Here is a 16,213-nt window from a genome sequence, read left to right on the forward strand (position 1 = left end):
TAGTTGTAGAGCAAGTGAGCGAGACGGCGATTAGCTTGGGAGCGAGTACCGACTCTAGAGGCATAGTGGGAGAAACTCCTCTGTGCTTTCTGACCACGGTTGGAGATGCACATCAGGCTACGGCGTAGGGTCTGGCCCAGGGTCTGTGTCTCCACATACCTATGAAACGTACGTAGGTACGCTGTTGATTTGACGCAGAAGCATAAATCATATTTAAGGTCCCCCAGTCCTCCGTCCAGGAAGTTAATTGCAGAAAAATCACTCTTCGCATCTCTCAATGTCCTGTTTATAGTTGAGGTTTTAACCAGTTGGCATATTTTTTAGATTTTGTTTAGTTTCAGACTGTCAGAAAAGTGTGATGACTTTAGAACATTCTTTTAAAAACAGCCTTTTTACCATAACAGTTGTGGACTTCATTTCGACCCATGGGGGCGGTGCAGCTTCTGCCCAAAGTATGGATCCAGATTGAAGTGTGAACACGGTTCAGCAAAAGAGAATTTTGCATTTCATTTTTATTCTTAAAAAAAGAATGCTCCATGGTCGTTGTTTCTTTTTATATAGAGTAATGCTCCTGTCCATAAAGTGTCGAAATAATAAATCTGTGTACCTTTTGATAGTTATCTGTACTGTTTGATAGGGCTCTCAATTAAACCATTAAAGGGTTAAAGGGACCTGCACTTCCGGCATGTTCCATGACTTTCATTAGTGTTTATTCAGTCCTGCACCATTTACTCTCCTCACCCTGCCGTCTATGCTCCACCTGAGTCTCCTTGGAGTGGCATTGGGCTGAACCTAGCCGGATTGATTGGAGCACTACCTGCTCGCCTGTTTGTCAACCATGAATAATCTCTAACGACATTCAGAGCATCAGCGGGGGCCTTGCAGCGTGCATTCATTGTGGAAAATGGATAGCTCAATCAAAAGAAGCTCTTGAAAAGCTGGCCATAACCGGAGGCAGAGCCTTGACCCAGAACACTGTCCCACTGACTCGAGTCGCAACCTCACCAGCATCCCTGAATGGGAGGCTACTGTATTCCCAGTCAACTCATGACTTTTTGCGACCCCCTCCATCCCTTCACCCGCCCTCTCCCATCTCTCTTGCTGTTTAATAGAGCCATGCTTCACTCAGAAGGCCACGTTATCCTTGTTAGGAGACAGACGCTTATGGCGCCACCTGCCATTCTCGGCTCTCTACGTCGGGTAGCATGGGCCACTCATCACCGCACTGCTTTACATGGTAATGAAAGTCTGAAGACTTGATGATAAACCAGTGTTGCCCTTGGCTCTGTGACCTGGGGTTAACTTTTGATTATGTACACATGGAAATACTGTACAGGATGTTATGTACCTGTATTTTTAGACTGACTTCCACGTTTTACTTCCAGGTTGTTTTTGACAGCCTGGCTTGGTGTCAGGATTTATTTCATTTATAAAAGGTGAATTGGTCTGAGGAAGAGTGCATTGTGGGTTCCTTGAAAAGAAGCTCTGGACACTCATGGTGCTCCTGATGACACTGATGCCATCCTGTACAAAGAAGACCCGATGAAACACTTAGAGCATGCTTTTGACTGGTTGCCAGGATGTGCAGACAGTGCATTCTTAAAAGCGGTCATCTGTGATGTCTCTCCTCAACCATTGTGAACTCTCTCCCTAGAAATGGTGCATTCTCCTGATGTAGAGTCACCCAACCCTAATCCCCCTATATCCACTGATGAATCCGCAGCCACACACAGTAGGGATGCCGCCTAATTGAATTTCCTTGGTCACAATGAACACACACTCAGGACCCGCAAGTTCCAGTCCTTGCCTTTGATAAGCAAATGACCCCTATGGAATTGAGGTCACAGCCTGTGAAAACAAGAGTGAGTGAGAGAAAAATAAAGTCCCGCACTTAGACAAGCCCAATATCGACTCACCCGGGATTGAGTCCAATGATGTTTACCGTGTGTGTTGAACCCCTGTTGGCTCAGAGGGAAATTCATCCTACACACACACACACAGTAGGTGCTACTTTTCTTTATTTTACGTGTGTGTGTGTGTGTGTGTGTGTGTGTGTGTGTGTGTGTGTGTGTGTGCGCCAGTGGATCTAGCTTTTATTGTACTTTGTTGCCTGAAGATGTGCAACAAGCTCCATCCTACAATAATAGGGTCAGTTAATTCATGAACTCAGCCACTCTGCATCTCTTCCAGTCTTTTTTTAATTTCATTTCGTTTAGTTAAAACTCAAGAAGTCTTGAGGCAGAACAGTGTGTTTGCTTTGGTGTCTCTCAGAGTACACAAGCCTGGATGCTTTTATAGATTCTTCTTTTGGATAAAGCTATGTATTGTGATGGAAATTTCTTGCAGCAGCAGAGTTTAGTAAATATCAATGATAAAAATGAATACGAATAAAGACTGTTTGAGAATCAAACCAAAATCTGGTCTTTGAGCATTTATTATATTTTGCAAAATATGAGAATACAGATTCACAGGTACACGCAGTACAACTGAATGAGCATTTCTAAACTAAAATCTAAACCTCACATCATCATATAGTCAAAACCTCTCTTTAGCCACCCCTCTCACTTTATCTTTTAGCATGGCCATAGTTCAAAAGAGGACATCATTAAAAGTCAAACTATCCTCACCTTCCCCTCTGCTCCTGTTCTTTTCATTAGCCTAAACAATAGTTAATCTCAGGAGGTAGAAGCCTACGTAGTTCTCACTGTTGTAAACAGTCATCGGCCTTCTCCACTTCTATCTAAGCAAAACTTAAACAAATGAGAAGGTTCAGGCTAGTAGAACTAAATAACTCTACTGGGCTATAGTTCATGGTTGCAGCTGTCCCTCTCTAGTCTTTAAGAGTCTAAGAGGAATGAACAGCTTTCTATGGAGGTTTTAAACCATCTTTAAGCAAATGGTTAAAATCATTAATCAATAATGGTTAAAATAAAATTTGCCACCACAGTATGCTCCCTGTCTGCTTTGCACACAGATTGTTGAGTAACGGAACTGTGTACGTTCAGGTGACCTGAATCACAGGACATGAAGGGAGTCATTTTCAAATTGGGAATGGGTACATTGTTCCCCCACACTTGTGTGTTTGTGTGTCAGTCAGTCAATCAGTTTGATTTACTCACTGCAATCTCTTTAAAAGTTATCTGATTGTCCAGTCTTTAATTTTTTACTGTGCACGTACAACAGTTAAGCTTTACGAGGAGCATTGAGTGATTTGTAGGCTTTTTGCACTGGGTTTTGCCTCTCAGGCAACACAGAAGTTATCTAATTGCTGGAGGTTGTTGGGACTGTATGCCAGGCACTCTCAAAAAGACTGAAGCTTCTATGCATGTTCTTCAGGTAAAAAAAAAAGTGGACAATGCTCTTCATTTTTGATTTAAGATGTAAATACATGTTTTTGGTGTGCATTTATGTAACCTGGGTTTTAGTGTTGTGTTGTGTGGTTGATTTAGTGTTCATATTTATCTACATGTAATGGTGTAACCATGACCGATACCCAGGTGGGGATTGATGGCTTCTGGGCAGTGAGGATGTATTCAACGTCTATAAAGTAATGTGGGAATTTCCATGCAAATTGTCTCAAGACTATGCCAAAGATAGCGGTCTGTCTGCATCGTTTAGGAAGGAATATTTGGGTAGGTTTAAGCCTACCCAAATGTGGAAATACGACATTATTTATCCTGTCAAGGAAAAGAATACTGCATTAATCAAAACTTGGAGAGGACCAAAATGACCTGGGTTCTCATTTATAAAACTGTGCGTAGGATCCTTACTATAAGTGTATGTACGCCCAAAAGCCCAAATTGGCGTACGCCAAAAAAAAGTCAGATTTATAAAACCGTGTGTACGCACACCTGTAAGCAATGTTCCCTTTTTAAATCACAGATTGACTACAAGTGTGCGTACATGGATCAACCTCTTATCCCGCCACAGCTTCGATATACCAGACGTATATAATAAGATTTAACAGAACTATATATTATATCCAAACAAGCCTTAGTGATGAAGTTGAAGATTATATATAATATTTATTTTAAAAAAACACTTAGCTGTCTGACATTTCCCTCTGAAAACAGCCAGTTGCCCCCAGAGTGGCGATGACCTGTATTTGGACTGGGATGGCACGGTTCCGGCGCGTTGCCCTCTCTACTGGACCCAATTCAGTACATAGATCCAAGAGCGCAGCTATATTACTATTACAGCTATATTAGGGAATTTAAATCGGCATATGAGCCAGTCATTGTCATGGTCCTTGAAGTCTCTTTTTCTCCTGATTCTTCCATTGCTGTCCTCCTGCAGGGCCAGCAGTGCCATCATGCAGCATTACCCACTGGTTCACTGCAGTATTTATATGTTTAGTCTACAACAATTTGTGATTGTTAACACCTTGCTAAAATCACAGCATCAACTACTGGTATCCCCCACCCCGAGATACAATTTGAAGACAAAAGAAAGTGTAATAGGCAAACACACTTTTCTTCATGCAGGTTTTGTCACTAACGGTATTAAAGTTCGGACCGATAACAAGGACATACAGCGTAACGATTGCACGAGAGCTTAACGGCTGTATTTCCAGACTTTGACATTTGATGATATATGCACAGTTTTAAAGACAGATATTTAGTTATTTACACTGTGTTCTGCCATTATCTAATGGTAGGGTATTTGATGATATCCTGTATTCCATGCAGTTGGGCCATCTCCTCCTCCTGCGCTCCGTATCGGACAATGTGACGGTGAGACAGCGCCGATTTAAATATTAAGAATACATTTCTATTTAAGATTTGAGTTGAAGGTGTTTATGGAACAATTACCACTCAATTATCACTCAGTACAATCTTCATGATATGGTGTGAAGAAATGTGCGTGAGGCATTAATACTTAAAAATATTAAGAGTAGCCTAATCGTTATTCCCACATGTACTTTCTGCAGTCTGACTTCAGTTAACCACCTCACCATCTTTGTCGCCAATTCCTATTTTTCCTCCAAAATGTACGTACGCATGGGTCCGAGTTTGCGTGGAGGAGCGCACATTCTCCCGTCAAGTTTGTTTTTTATAAATCACAACCTTTGCGTGGGAAGTGGCGTACGCACATTTTCAGCCCCGTTTTGTGCGTACGCCACGTTTATAAATGAGACCCCCTGGCGAGCTGGCTAGGAGGAAACTTATCTTGGGCAACATGTTGCCATGGGGAACAATACAGGGAGCTGTTTGTGGCCTTGTTCCACATGGGACGAAGAGGATCAAGTAAGTGCATTAATAATGCAGCAGGTTAGATAGCATAACTGTTTACATTGCATAAAAGTAAGAAATTACAATATTTTTTTTTTGCAGGACTTCAATTGTCCACCTCACCTCTGAACACCACTTCACTTTGTTATGAGTGAACACAGATTGTTCTAGTTTCTGTATTCTGAGTGTAGGACCACTCAGTTGTTATTATAGATTTATTACAGTACAGGATAACTACAACCCTATAGCTCATATCGGCAGAGATAATAAACCATCCATTCTGCTGGTTATAATCTCAGATACTTCAACATCAAGGTTAAACTTGAGTTGTTTAATAACTTTTCCATACATTTTGTCCATCCAGCACAAACACTGCACCGACCACTTTGGACTGCATTCATACATTTAACGGACTCATTTTGGTGTGTGTGTGTGTGTGTGTGTGTGTGTGTGTGTGTGTGTGTGTGTGTGTGTGTGTGTGTGTGTGTGTGTGTGTGTGTGTGTGTGTGTGTGTGTGTGTGTGTGTGTGTGTGTGTGCATTATGTGGAACTGTATCTGCAAAGCCAGGTCTTGTATATACAGCATTAACCAGGCATTACCTTGTAACTGCCTTCTGGTATCAGTGTGTCAGAGAACATGTTTTGCATATTCATCAATCTGTGTCAAACAGAGAGTTTGAGTGTGAAGTGTTATTTACTACCAAAAGGCAGGAGCTGATTTTATTGGTATTGGCACTGTGTGTCTCTGTGTGCAAGCATGCATTACCTCTTCATTTCAGTGCAATATTACAAAGCTTGGAGATGTGTATTTCCCAAATATTATGGGTAAGTACAGCCGAGTAAGTTGTCCCATTGCACTCCAATAAAAATAAACTCACCAGGGTTCCAGCTGTATGCCCAGAATTCACACAGTGTCAATCACATAATCACCCTTTTAAAATTATAATTTCACTGAGGTTTGGGATATGAGCTCATTTATAAATGGGCCGCAGATCAAACCGAAGGCTGGGGGAATGGTGTCATGTTTTAATTATCGTTTAACAGGAATGTTAAGTGCACGCTCCGTATCTTGCAAGAAAGGAAGTGTAAATTTCTTCTTACTCTTTTTAGTTCCTAACACCTTGGAGGCAGCTGAGCATACTATTATACAGTATATCGATATTGATATAATTGAGTCATAAGTGTTTCCATAAAGACACCGCTTTCTATGAATCCATTGTGTGGTTTCGTTATCAGTCATCTATGAGTGATGTTCATAAAGTTTTGTTTCGCATACAGCCCTCCCAGTGGAATCGACTTTGGAAAACCACAGTAAATAGCAGCCTGTCCAATCATTAATAAAACTGCTAAAATTACAGTCCTATTTTGTTCACAAAGTGATGAGATTATTTTGTCCTACTTATTAATTGGAGTGAAATTGGACAGCAGTGTTACTGGAAGGTGTCAGACACAGAAAGCAGGTAATTATAGAGACAGGAAGAGATAAGGAAACGGAATGCAATTACCCCGGCAAGCATGGCTTCAAATTGCTCCTCTTAGGATTTCTCACTTCAGGTTGCTTTTGTTCATTTTTTGCATCTCCATATTGATCTATCCCTTTCACCCACAAGCTGAAAGAAGGATTGTTTGCATTAATCAAATGAATTTCTATTGTAAGTAGAGCCATACAAAGCACAGAACACAGCTTAGTGACGAATTCCAAATGTATGTACAGTATTTCAACATATTTCCCAAATCATTTTGAGCTCACTTTAAATCAGGGCCATCAGATGTTCCCTTTGTTCTTCCTATCCAAGGCTGTAACGGTTTCTCAGAATTTAGTTTCATTTAACAGGTTTGAGGGAGCACTTCAGATTGATCTCCCTGTGGCCCCATCTCTATCGTCCATACTATTGCTGCAGTCACGTGTCCATATGTTGCATGCATTGCATTTTATAAGGATTTTATTAATGACTAATGCATAACAGCAAGCACACGCATATAAAACAATTCCCTCCCTATTGCTGCATGTACTGTAAATAAAAGTGAGTGTAACCAAGAAAAAACTGCTGCTCCTGGTGCATTAAATTATTTCTTTTTTTCTGTCGATGCCGTGGCTGACGTTTTGTTTTGAATACACAAACTGCAACTGCAAGAATAACCATTGTTCTTAGATTGCATATGGAGAGGGTCTTGTTGTATACGGTACATGTTTTTTTATTCTTTTATAGATCTTACGTTTTAGGGGGAAAGCCAAATGCTGCCATGCTGCTCATTCGAAGGGAGGAGGAGGGTTTCTTCTGCTCCATTTGTTCATTCTCTGTAGTGCCCATTTTGTTACTTTAGCCATTTGTTTTAGCGTTTAGGTGCTCTCTCGGCCTGTGCCACACACTCTTACTGCAGGCACACACAAACACACACACAGATATCTGACAGAGGAGCTGGAATTGAGAGAAAGAAAGTGAATAAATGAGAGTGAACTCCTCAATCCGGCCTTTCATTTCAAACTTTTTTTGACAGTTTTTTTTGCTGAATTATTAAAGCCAATCTGAACATACAAATATAACTTTTTCTCCTTTTTGCAGAGAACAGATCTTGCAAACAGCACAGGGTGTTGTTGATCAGAGTGGCGCTCCAGGCCTGGATTCACTGCACACGTACTCACATTTACCGTGATCGCATAGAGCGAAATGTACCGCATTGAGAGGCTAATACATGGGGTGGGGGGGTCCGCCATCACCGTGTGGCTGCCGGCGATGGAGCCACTCCACTTTCTTCCCCGACAGCATATGTCACCGCTGAGCCACACACAAACACACACTCACATACGGGCCTCTATAGATTCATGCACATGTTTTTCCTCAAATTGTTTACAAAAAAAAATTACCAATTTTTGGTTTGATTAATACTCTGAATCAGCACAAGTGCTTTTTGTAATTGCTATAAAGGTTTGATGGCCTGATAGGGGCCACTTAGCCAAGCTTCAGTCGGCTTCAGTCTGGAGCTGGGAATGATCACTGCAGACAGATCAAGTGTGTGAGGGGAGTGTACGAGTGTCACAAAGTGCCTTTATGTAAATGGCAGTTGAAGAGCGGCCCTCCGTTGAAGCTTAAATATACAGCGTGGTATATGCTACTCTGTCAGTCTTGGTGATGTGTCCTCCGTGACTGGAACGTGTTCTCTGCTCATAAAAGGTTCAACACCTCTCTCTCTCTCTCTCTCTCTCTCTCTCTCTCTCTCTCTCTCTCTCTCTCTCTCTCTCTCTCCCCAGAAGACCCCAGAGAGAAAAGATGAAACAAAGAGAGAGAGTTGGAAGCTGAGGGAAAGCACAGAGATCTCTTTATCAGAGAAAGTAGTACACATGGTAGGGATCAAGGTCGTAGCTCAATATAAAAAGAAAAAAAAAAAAAAAAACTCTGGATTACAGGTCCCAAATAAAAGGTCAAAGGAAAATGAAATGGATTGCTTCTCAAATATCAAAAAAAAAAAAGACAGGACTCTGACAACACTATATTGTTTGGACGGTTAAGGAGAATGGATTTTGTCCCAGTTTTTCCCTTTTGTTTAGAGAAGTGTTTTTACTTTCTTCTTGAAAAGCAATAATGCTATTTTTGCCCTGTGTTACAGCACCATCACTTTTATCAACACGGTTGTGGAAATGCTCTATAGATTGTGAACTCATCCCCCTTCCTAGATTTAATAATAGAGAAGCAGGTCGTGCTGAGTATTTTTGTTTGTAGAGTGTTTGTTTAGCGCTTCCCAACTGTTGGTGTTTTTAACGCCTTCCAAATTACACCAAGGATAGCTGTGAGGCTCTCTTCTCATTTTCCTCAGTTAACAAGCACTCTGTTTATATATGATTATGCCTCTCTGTTTGTTTATTCTGCTCGCTTTTTTTTTAATTACTTTGCCAGTTTAGTTCAAGGTACATAATGCACTAAAGGATTCAGTTGAACTTATTTGTTTCTTTCTGTGGAGAAATATTTATGGTCATTTCATTCTTTGCCCCTTCAACTATCAAAACCCCTGCGCTCATTCAATTCCCCCCAGTTCTGACTGTTATTCCTATGTTTACTTTGCAGCGCTGCCAATCATGCAGGTGAAAATTGACATCACCAGACAGCAGGTGGAGAAGATCTTCGGGCTCGATGAGTACTGGTGTCAGTGTGTCGCCTGGAGCACCACCGGAACTCAGAAGAGCCAAAAGGCGTACATCAGGATTGCTTGTGAGTGCATTTTAAAACAATCACTGTCATCACAAATGCAAACGCTGCCTAACAAGGTGCTTATGCAGTATATTGCATGCTAGTTTGTAATACGATTAGATTAGCACAGTGATTTTTTTTCACTTAGTTGGGGAGGGACTTACTTTCATTTAACAATAAGCCCGGAGGCCATTATGATCTGTGCACCACTGTGCATTACTGTGATTACAATTTAGTTAAATCATCTTCCTGCGATTCTACTTAAGAAGTAAATATTCGACCCTGGCAGGGTGTAATGCATCTGCTTGAAGGCAGTCTTAAAAAAAAATGGAACACTAAAATTGAGTATTCATGAGCATATTTTTCACTGGATACAGTATATCAGCGATGATCCCTCTGAAAGTAACTGGAATAAAAACAGATTTGAAAGTTATTGCTGTGCAGCAATCATAAATCTGTCTGGGGAACACAGAGTCATCCCTTTGCTGCAGCCTCAAAAGCTTTAATAGAAGAAGCCATTTTACATTTGAGTATTTTAAAGCATTCCGCCTATTAATTCCCACATAAATATGCATTATTCCAGACAGAGCCAAACGCAGCACTGTCTCCAAACCGCCAGACGTTTTGAAAACACACATTCATTACCCCAACCTTGTTTGAGAGCTCAACAAAGACAGTTAGATGTAAGATAAGGACACGCATGCTTTAATGACAATGAATCTATGTGCACGCACCGGTTCACATTCACGTGCGCACACATACATGCTCGCATACATTTGTGCCTTACAGGACTGTTATGTCTTCAGTCTCCCCCAGTCCCATTGTATCGGCTTTAATTAAATTGAATGTCGTAAAACTCTCTGCTTGTCTTAACGTTTATCTCAGTGTGATTGGTCAGGACAGGCTCAACATCTGTTTAAAGGAATTCACCGGCAGCTCACAGACGCACCCTCAGCCCCTCACAACACACAGTAATAATCGCTCCGACTCAAAACCCGGGGGTGAACACATCAAATTTGTGCCACCCTGCTAGCTATCAATGTTCTATCTAGCTCATCAGATACAAATGGCCTTGCATTTTTATCCACTTGTAAGAAATAAGCATTGGCTGTTTTACCTGTGTAATTTACAGCCTGGTCTTACAGACAAATGTATAACAGGACTTGGTGCAAGGGTAACAGTATCCAATGAGATGTAATGTGAAGCCCCATGCAGTCAGCCAGGCTTGCAGGAGCTCTTGTCCAGGCGCCTCAGGGCTGTGTTTTCGTGTGGCTGCTCCAAGCCCTCATACAAATGGAAGCTGGAGGCTGGCAGAGGCTGGAGAGAGGAGGGGGGGGGAGGAGAGGAGTGAGGGGTAATGCAATTGCTTTTGCTTGATGCTGGGCCCCTCTGGCAGCAGACAAGCATCTCCGAACCAGCCAGGCAGCCTGTAATAAGCAACATGGTTGTTGCCACCAATCCCTTTGTGGCTTAGGGGCCAACTGGAGTGCAACATGCTCGGCGAAGCCATACTGTAGGTGGACATTTTAAGAGTGATGAAAAATTTAGAAACGTCACCAAGCCAAGTTTTGTGGATGGAAGTATTTCATTTAAACCTCACAAGCTCATACAAACATCCTAATTGGTTGTGTTTCTCCCCGTCTTTTTCTCCCCTCAGACCTGAGAAAGAACTTTGAGGAGGAGCCGCAGGGTAAAGAGGTGGCATTGGACCAGGAGGTGTTACTGCGCTGCCATCCTCCCGAGGGAGTGCCACAAGCCGAGGTGAGACACAGATACAGAAGATATTTATAGGCCCACATCTAGCATCCATTTACCCTTTCCTCACCAGGAGGACAAAGAGCAGAAAGTAGCTCAGGATCAACTCCCCAGCATCTTTTCCTGCTCCACCAGCAAACGGACAACCCTGAACGGATAAATTACGACTCTAATTATTCCCTATTATTGATTTATTATCTCTCTTACATCTCTGAGAAGCCGTATATCACAGTGTCTCGTCACATCATTCAGGATAGGCTTGGAGGCTTCACTCCCCGTTTGGCATCTCTAAAGGCCTATTCATAATTAATGGGTCTATTTGCCTCTCTCTCTCTCCCCCTCTCTCCCTGTCTCATTCTCTATCTTTCTGCCATCTCTCAATGTCCCTCATACACTCTTGTTCTGCTCAACTCTCTATCTCTCTCTTCTTGCTCTCGGTGGTGTGTGTCTGTGATTAGAGGACCAGACTGAGGCCAGCTGTTTCACCTCGTCTGCTGCATCCTCCCAGTCCCAGATAGGCACTAACCATTCTAATAACAACACAAGAGGAGGTTAGGCCAACAACTCAGACAGCCCAGAGACCAAGAGCAGCAGACTAGCCAATCACAGAGCGACAGTGTCGGGACAGTTTGCAGAGAAATGGGAAGTAAGGTGCCAACTGCAGTTCAACAGAAAAGAACATCAGAGCAGAAGTCACCACGGGAGAAAACAGGGATAGGGCACAAGAGGAAGAAAGCCCAATTATATGCGGCATCGCAACTGGCAGTAATACTGACAACAACGCTGCCGTACCGTAGCTACTCTCGAGACGGCACGAGGTCAAGTGAGAGCAAGAAAACAAGCAAACCAATCTGAGAGTACACCAAAAAAGGAATACCATCAGTTTTTGGCTTCTGTAAAAGGGCACAGAAACTACACAAAGCATGATCAGTTTCACTCTCCGGCCACCAACAGCTGCAGAGATCTCCAGCAGCTACAAAATAAAAGCTACTTTTCCCACACAAAAAGAGAACAAATATTAAAATCAGTAGGGTGCATTGTTAAATTAATTCCATCTCAGTATCATACCAAGCTGCATTTGTTCTTCTTTTTGTCTATTTGGTTGTATCCAAAACTAAAGTACTTCACTGCTTTTAAAAAAAAAATTCTAATCTACAGCATGTGTTGTCACTGTAGAGGTGTATTGGAATGGGGGTGGGGGGTGGCTTTCTATTCAGCTGCAGTGAGTTTTGACCACTGAAACATATTTTCAGGTGGAGTGGCAGAGAAACGAGGATGTGATCAACCCAGCGAGCGACCCCAATTTTTTCATCACAGCTGACCATAATCTTGTCATCAAAAAAGCCCGGCTGGCGGACACGGGCAACTACACGTGTGTGGCCAAAAACATCGTTGCTCGCCGCAAAAGCACCTCTGCCACGGTCCTAGTTTATGGTAGGTGATAACTTTTTTTTTGCCAAAGGTGTCATTACACGGAGGGTAATGAGAGGTCTGGGATCGAATGATATTCCCCAGCCTCGAAATATACACACATAAAAACCGCTCAAATGAATGATGTATTGCTTGCATGTTGCTTCCGTTATCCCACATTTCCACATTCAGTTCAGCATGTTCTCTTGCATGGATGATCCCTGGGTGCACTTCTTCTATCAGTTGTAATATTACACTCAGATTCTACAGTGTGGTTTTAATAACAATATGCAGTGTTACACATACATGACAGATGGGGACAACTTGCAATGAATTACACTATGATAAATAATTACAAAAAGACATAGTAGTGTACTGTATCTGCTCATTAAATATCACAACTTAAAATGCTCCTGGCAGCCATTCTGCCAAAGTTGGCAGTCTCCAATCTCGGGGCTGCCATCTTCCTCCTCCTCTATAGTGGATCCAACACGAGATGAAAAATTGAATTAACAGCAAACTGTAAATAATGACTTGGCTTGATAAGCAGACTGATCTTTATTTAAAAATTAGAGAAACGGCATATTTTCTATCACACAGGGTTCTGTTTTACATAGGTTACAGCCAGACTTAATTCTCAGCTACATGCAAACAGGAGATGGAGATCACATGGGAATCCATCATGAAAGCAACTTTGGCGCATAAAAACTGACACGGTCCATTTTGTTTTTGTTGAGGCTGCCAGAAGAAGGAGATAGTATGCTGTAAAGTCAGAGTTCTTGTATATTATCTAACATGAATAGAGAAAACACAACATATGCCACAAATATACAGCACTATGTAGGAGTCTGCACACCTCTTCAGTTTTTGCATCATTTCTTCTGCTATAAAATGATTTTAAAAATAACATGTTTCAAGGTTTCTGTGTGAGATCTATACAATGTTTTCCTTTTACTAAATTTTTAAGAAAATCTGGTCATTTTTTTGTGAAGTTCATACATTTGAAATTGCACTGTAAGTATGCACATCCTTTGTGAAATTACTAGGAATTTTTTCATTAAAACTTAATATCTTGCAGTTTAAGGCTACTTGAATTGTAATTGAATTAACTTCCATTTGAGGGTGTAAGATGTTTCAGAAAACATGAGCATAGTGTGGAACGTGAGGGTCACCTATGGGTGACTTTATGTATCAAGTAATATTCCCTGCACCATATCCAAAAATATGCATGTCTATAGATTAAGAGAGATGAACTAGAGTGAGAAAACACCTGCATGTATTGCTTTGGATTTGACTTGTACAATGTTTTTCACTTTATTGAGTTTAGTAAATGTAACTATTAAATCAATATTTAACAATACAGATGAAACGGACAGTAAGGGAGATCACTGTATTTTAAATATTTGGCAATACACTGCAAGTAGTTTCCTTTAAGGCTGCTTTTGTAATTCAACAAACTGTGCAGACCCTGTAGGGGGTTCAAACGTTTAGGTAGCGCTGTATGACTGTAAATATAGTTGAAAATGGAGGCTTGTCCTGGTGAACAGTTTCATATGAAATGTGTTAATTTGGAGCGTGCAGTAAAAAACACACATTATAATAGACTTATCAAGCCTCCAGCGTAAAAATAAAAAAGCCCAATTATTCCTACTGTTGATTATAATGGATTAGCTTGTTGTTGAAAGAATTGCTCTGCAGATGAAGAAATCTAGAGTCAAAATGACTGTGGAGGCAAGAGCATTCATATTCTTATTGTTTGCCTTTCTTGTATCTTCGAGCAATAGTTTCGCTCTTAGACCCGATAAATTGTGAACAAATTGCTAGGGTGCTTGCATGTGCAATTCTATTTCTTCACATCACTCTGTGCTTGACAAGATGATAAATGTGTTACCATTGTAGTCATATTTGACGTTAAATCACAATAAAAGTTGTCTTATTCAAAAAAACGTAAAGAAAGTAAAGAAAAATCCAGTTACCTGAGACCATGCTAGCTGATCGAGGTAGCTGTAGAAAGTCATAATAACTGCTACTTTTCAAAGGGGTTCAACAGGGGGCCAGAGATGCATTTTAACAAGGCCTGGCTGCTGTAACTGCGCTCTGTGCTAAGAGGTAATCAGGGGCCGAGTTGCCTGGCAATTTACCTCGCCGTGGCGGGCAATCAATTGCATAGAGAGGGCAAGGAAGTGATTCAGCCACGACAAGCACAGGAGAGAGTGAGGGGGGAAATTAGGAGGGAAGTATGTACAGAGAAGCAACGACAGTGCTGTTCAAGTCAATAAATCAGGAATCTCTGTATCTTGTAAGCTGGGGCAAACACAGGATGTACAGGAAGGAGCTGATTAGAATTAAACCAGCGTGATTTGATGTAATCGCCGGCTGTGATCGAGCGATATAGCATCAATTATTTGACGGTTAAGGGTTTAGTACACCGGCACTGGTTGTTAAAGTGCCTAAACTTTCAGTTTCAAATATATAATAATAAATGATTCAGTGTTGTTCTCTACAATTCAGAGTTGAAGAAAGACGTGCTGGATGTGTGAGGGACATAATCTTAATTACTGCACAACAACAGCCACAACCTATTTATTTTTCAGTAGTGTGTTGGCATTTCCAGGGAGTAGGTGTTGTTGTTTTTTTATGCATTTATGACCATGGGTATTTTGCTTTTTTACAGTAATTATATTTGGACTATATTATGAGAATTTTTAATTTTGGAGGTATATTTCGAATGTCGACCAGTTACTGAAACTGTGTCTTCCTCAGAGATAAGGTCAAAGAAGGCAAGCTGTCATCTTATTTTCTGCTCCCTGTTGAAGCCATTTTGTTTTCACTGCAGTTGACTGTAATTCCAACTCGGACACAGGACGCAGCCCCCTTTGCTCTTGCTCTCCCATTAGTTCACCTTGCAGTGCTGAGCCAAAGAGTGTAACAGCAGTCACGATTATTCTAGCGCAACACACACCTCTTTTCCTTGGTGCATGTCGGGTAATCCTGGCTGCTCTGTCCCTTCATCCATCCCTCCCTCCCAACCTACCCCGTCCCTCCCCCGCTTCATCCCCCCGGTGCTGGTCTGACAGTCAACGGCGGCTGGTCCACATGGACCACCTGGTCGTCCTGCAGTGCTGTGTGTGGGCGTGGCTGGCAGAAGAGGAGTCGGAGCTGCACCAACCCCACGCCACTGAATGGAGGCACATCCTGTGAGGGGCAGAACGTCCAGAAAAGTGCCTGTGTGGCCACCTGTCCAGGTAACTCCCAGGCAACCCTGTTTGTCCTGTGGCGCTTGGCTTCCTGTGGCTTCCTTTTTGCATTTTTTTGCATCTAGAAGTCATCAATTCATCTTTATTTTGGCTGCCTTTTGTACCAGCACCCAGGTCTTTCCTTCGATGTCAGTGCTTCTGTTGTTTCCTGCAATTAGACCGCTTACACAGCAATGTCAGTCTAATAGTCTTCACTGTAAGGCCTCATCCTGAAAGTGATTTATTGTTATCACTCTTTGTTCACATATCTCTTTATCTGCCGCGCTGTAGGCAGACCCTGCTTTTATTTCAGAGACCTGTCGGCTTTAAGAGACATGGTCCCAGCCATGGCATTGTGTCCGACCAGCTAGTACATTTGTTATTGTTTGCTGCTCAAG

At 41.8% G+C, this 16,213-nt stretch overlaps 1 protein-coding gene across 4 annotated transcripts in view; it reads left to right on the forward strand.

Moving 5' to 3' along the window:
- The window catches only part of unc5a (unc-5 netrin receptor A), a 144,399-nt gene that overhangs the window by 82,617 nt on the left and 45,569 nt on the right, over positions 1-16,213 (forward strand). For all 4 annotated transcript variants that reach the window (XM_028589495.1, XM_028589496.1, XM_028589497.1 and 1 more), the window contains exons 3-5: positions 9,292-9,435; positions 11,072-11,175; positions 12,423-12,603. In XM_028589495.1, the coding sequence (XP_028445296.1) occupies positions 9,292-9,435; positions 11,072-11,175; positions 12,423-12,603 (429 nt within the window). The remainder of the gene's footprint in view (positions 1-9,291; positions 9,436-11,071; positions 11,176-12,422; positions 12,604-16,213) is intronic.

The sequence above is a fragment of the Perca flavescens genome, chromosome 10, assembly GCF_004354835.1.
Source record: "Perca flavescens isolate YP-PL-M2 chromosome 10, PFLA_1.0, whole genome shotgun sequence".
Lineage (NCBI taxonomy): Eukaryota > Metazoa > Chordata > Actinopteri > Perciformes > Percidae > Perca > Perca flavescens.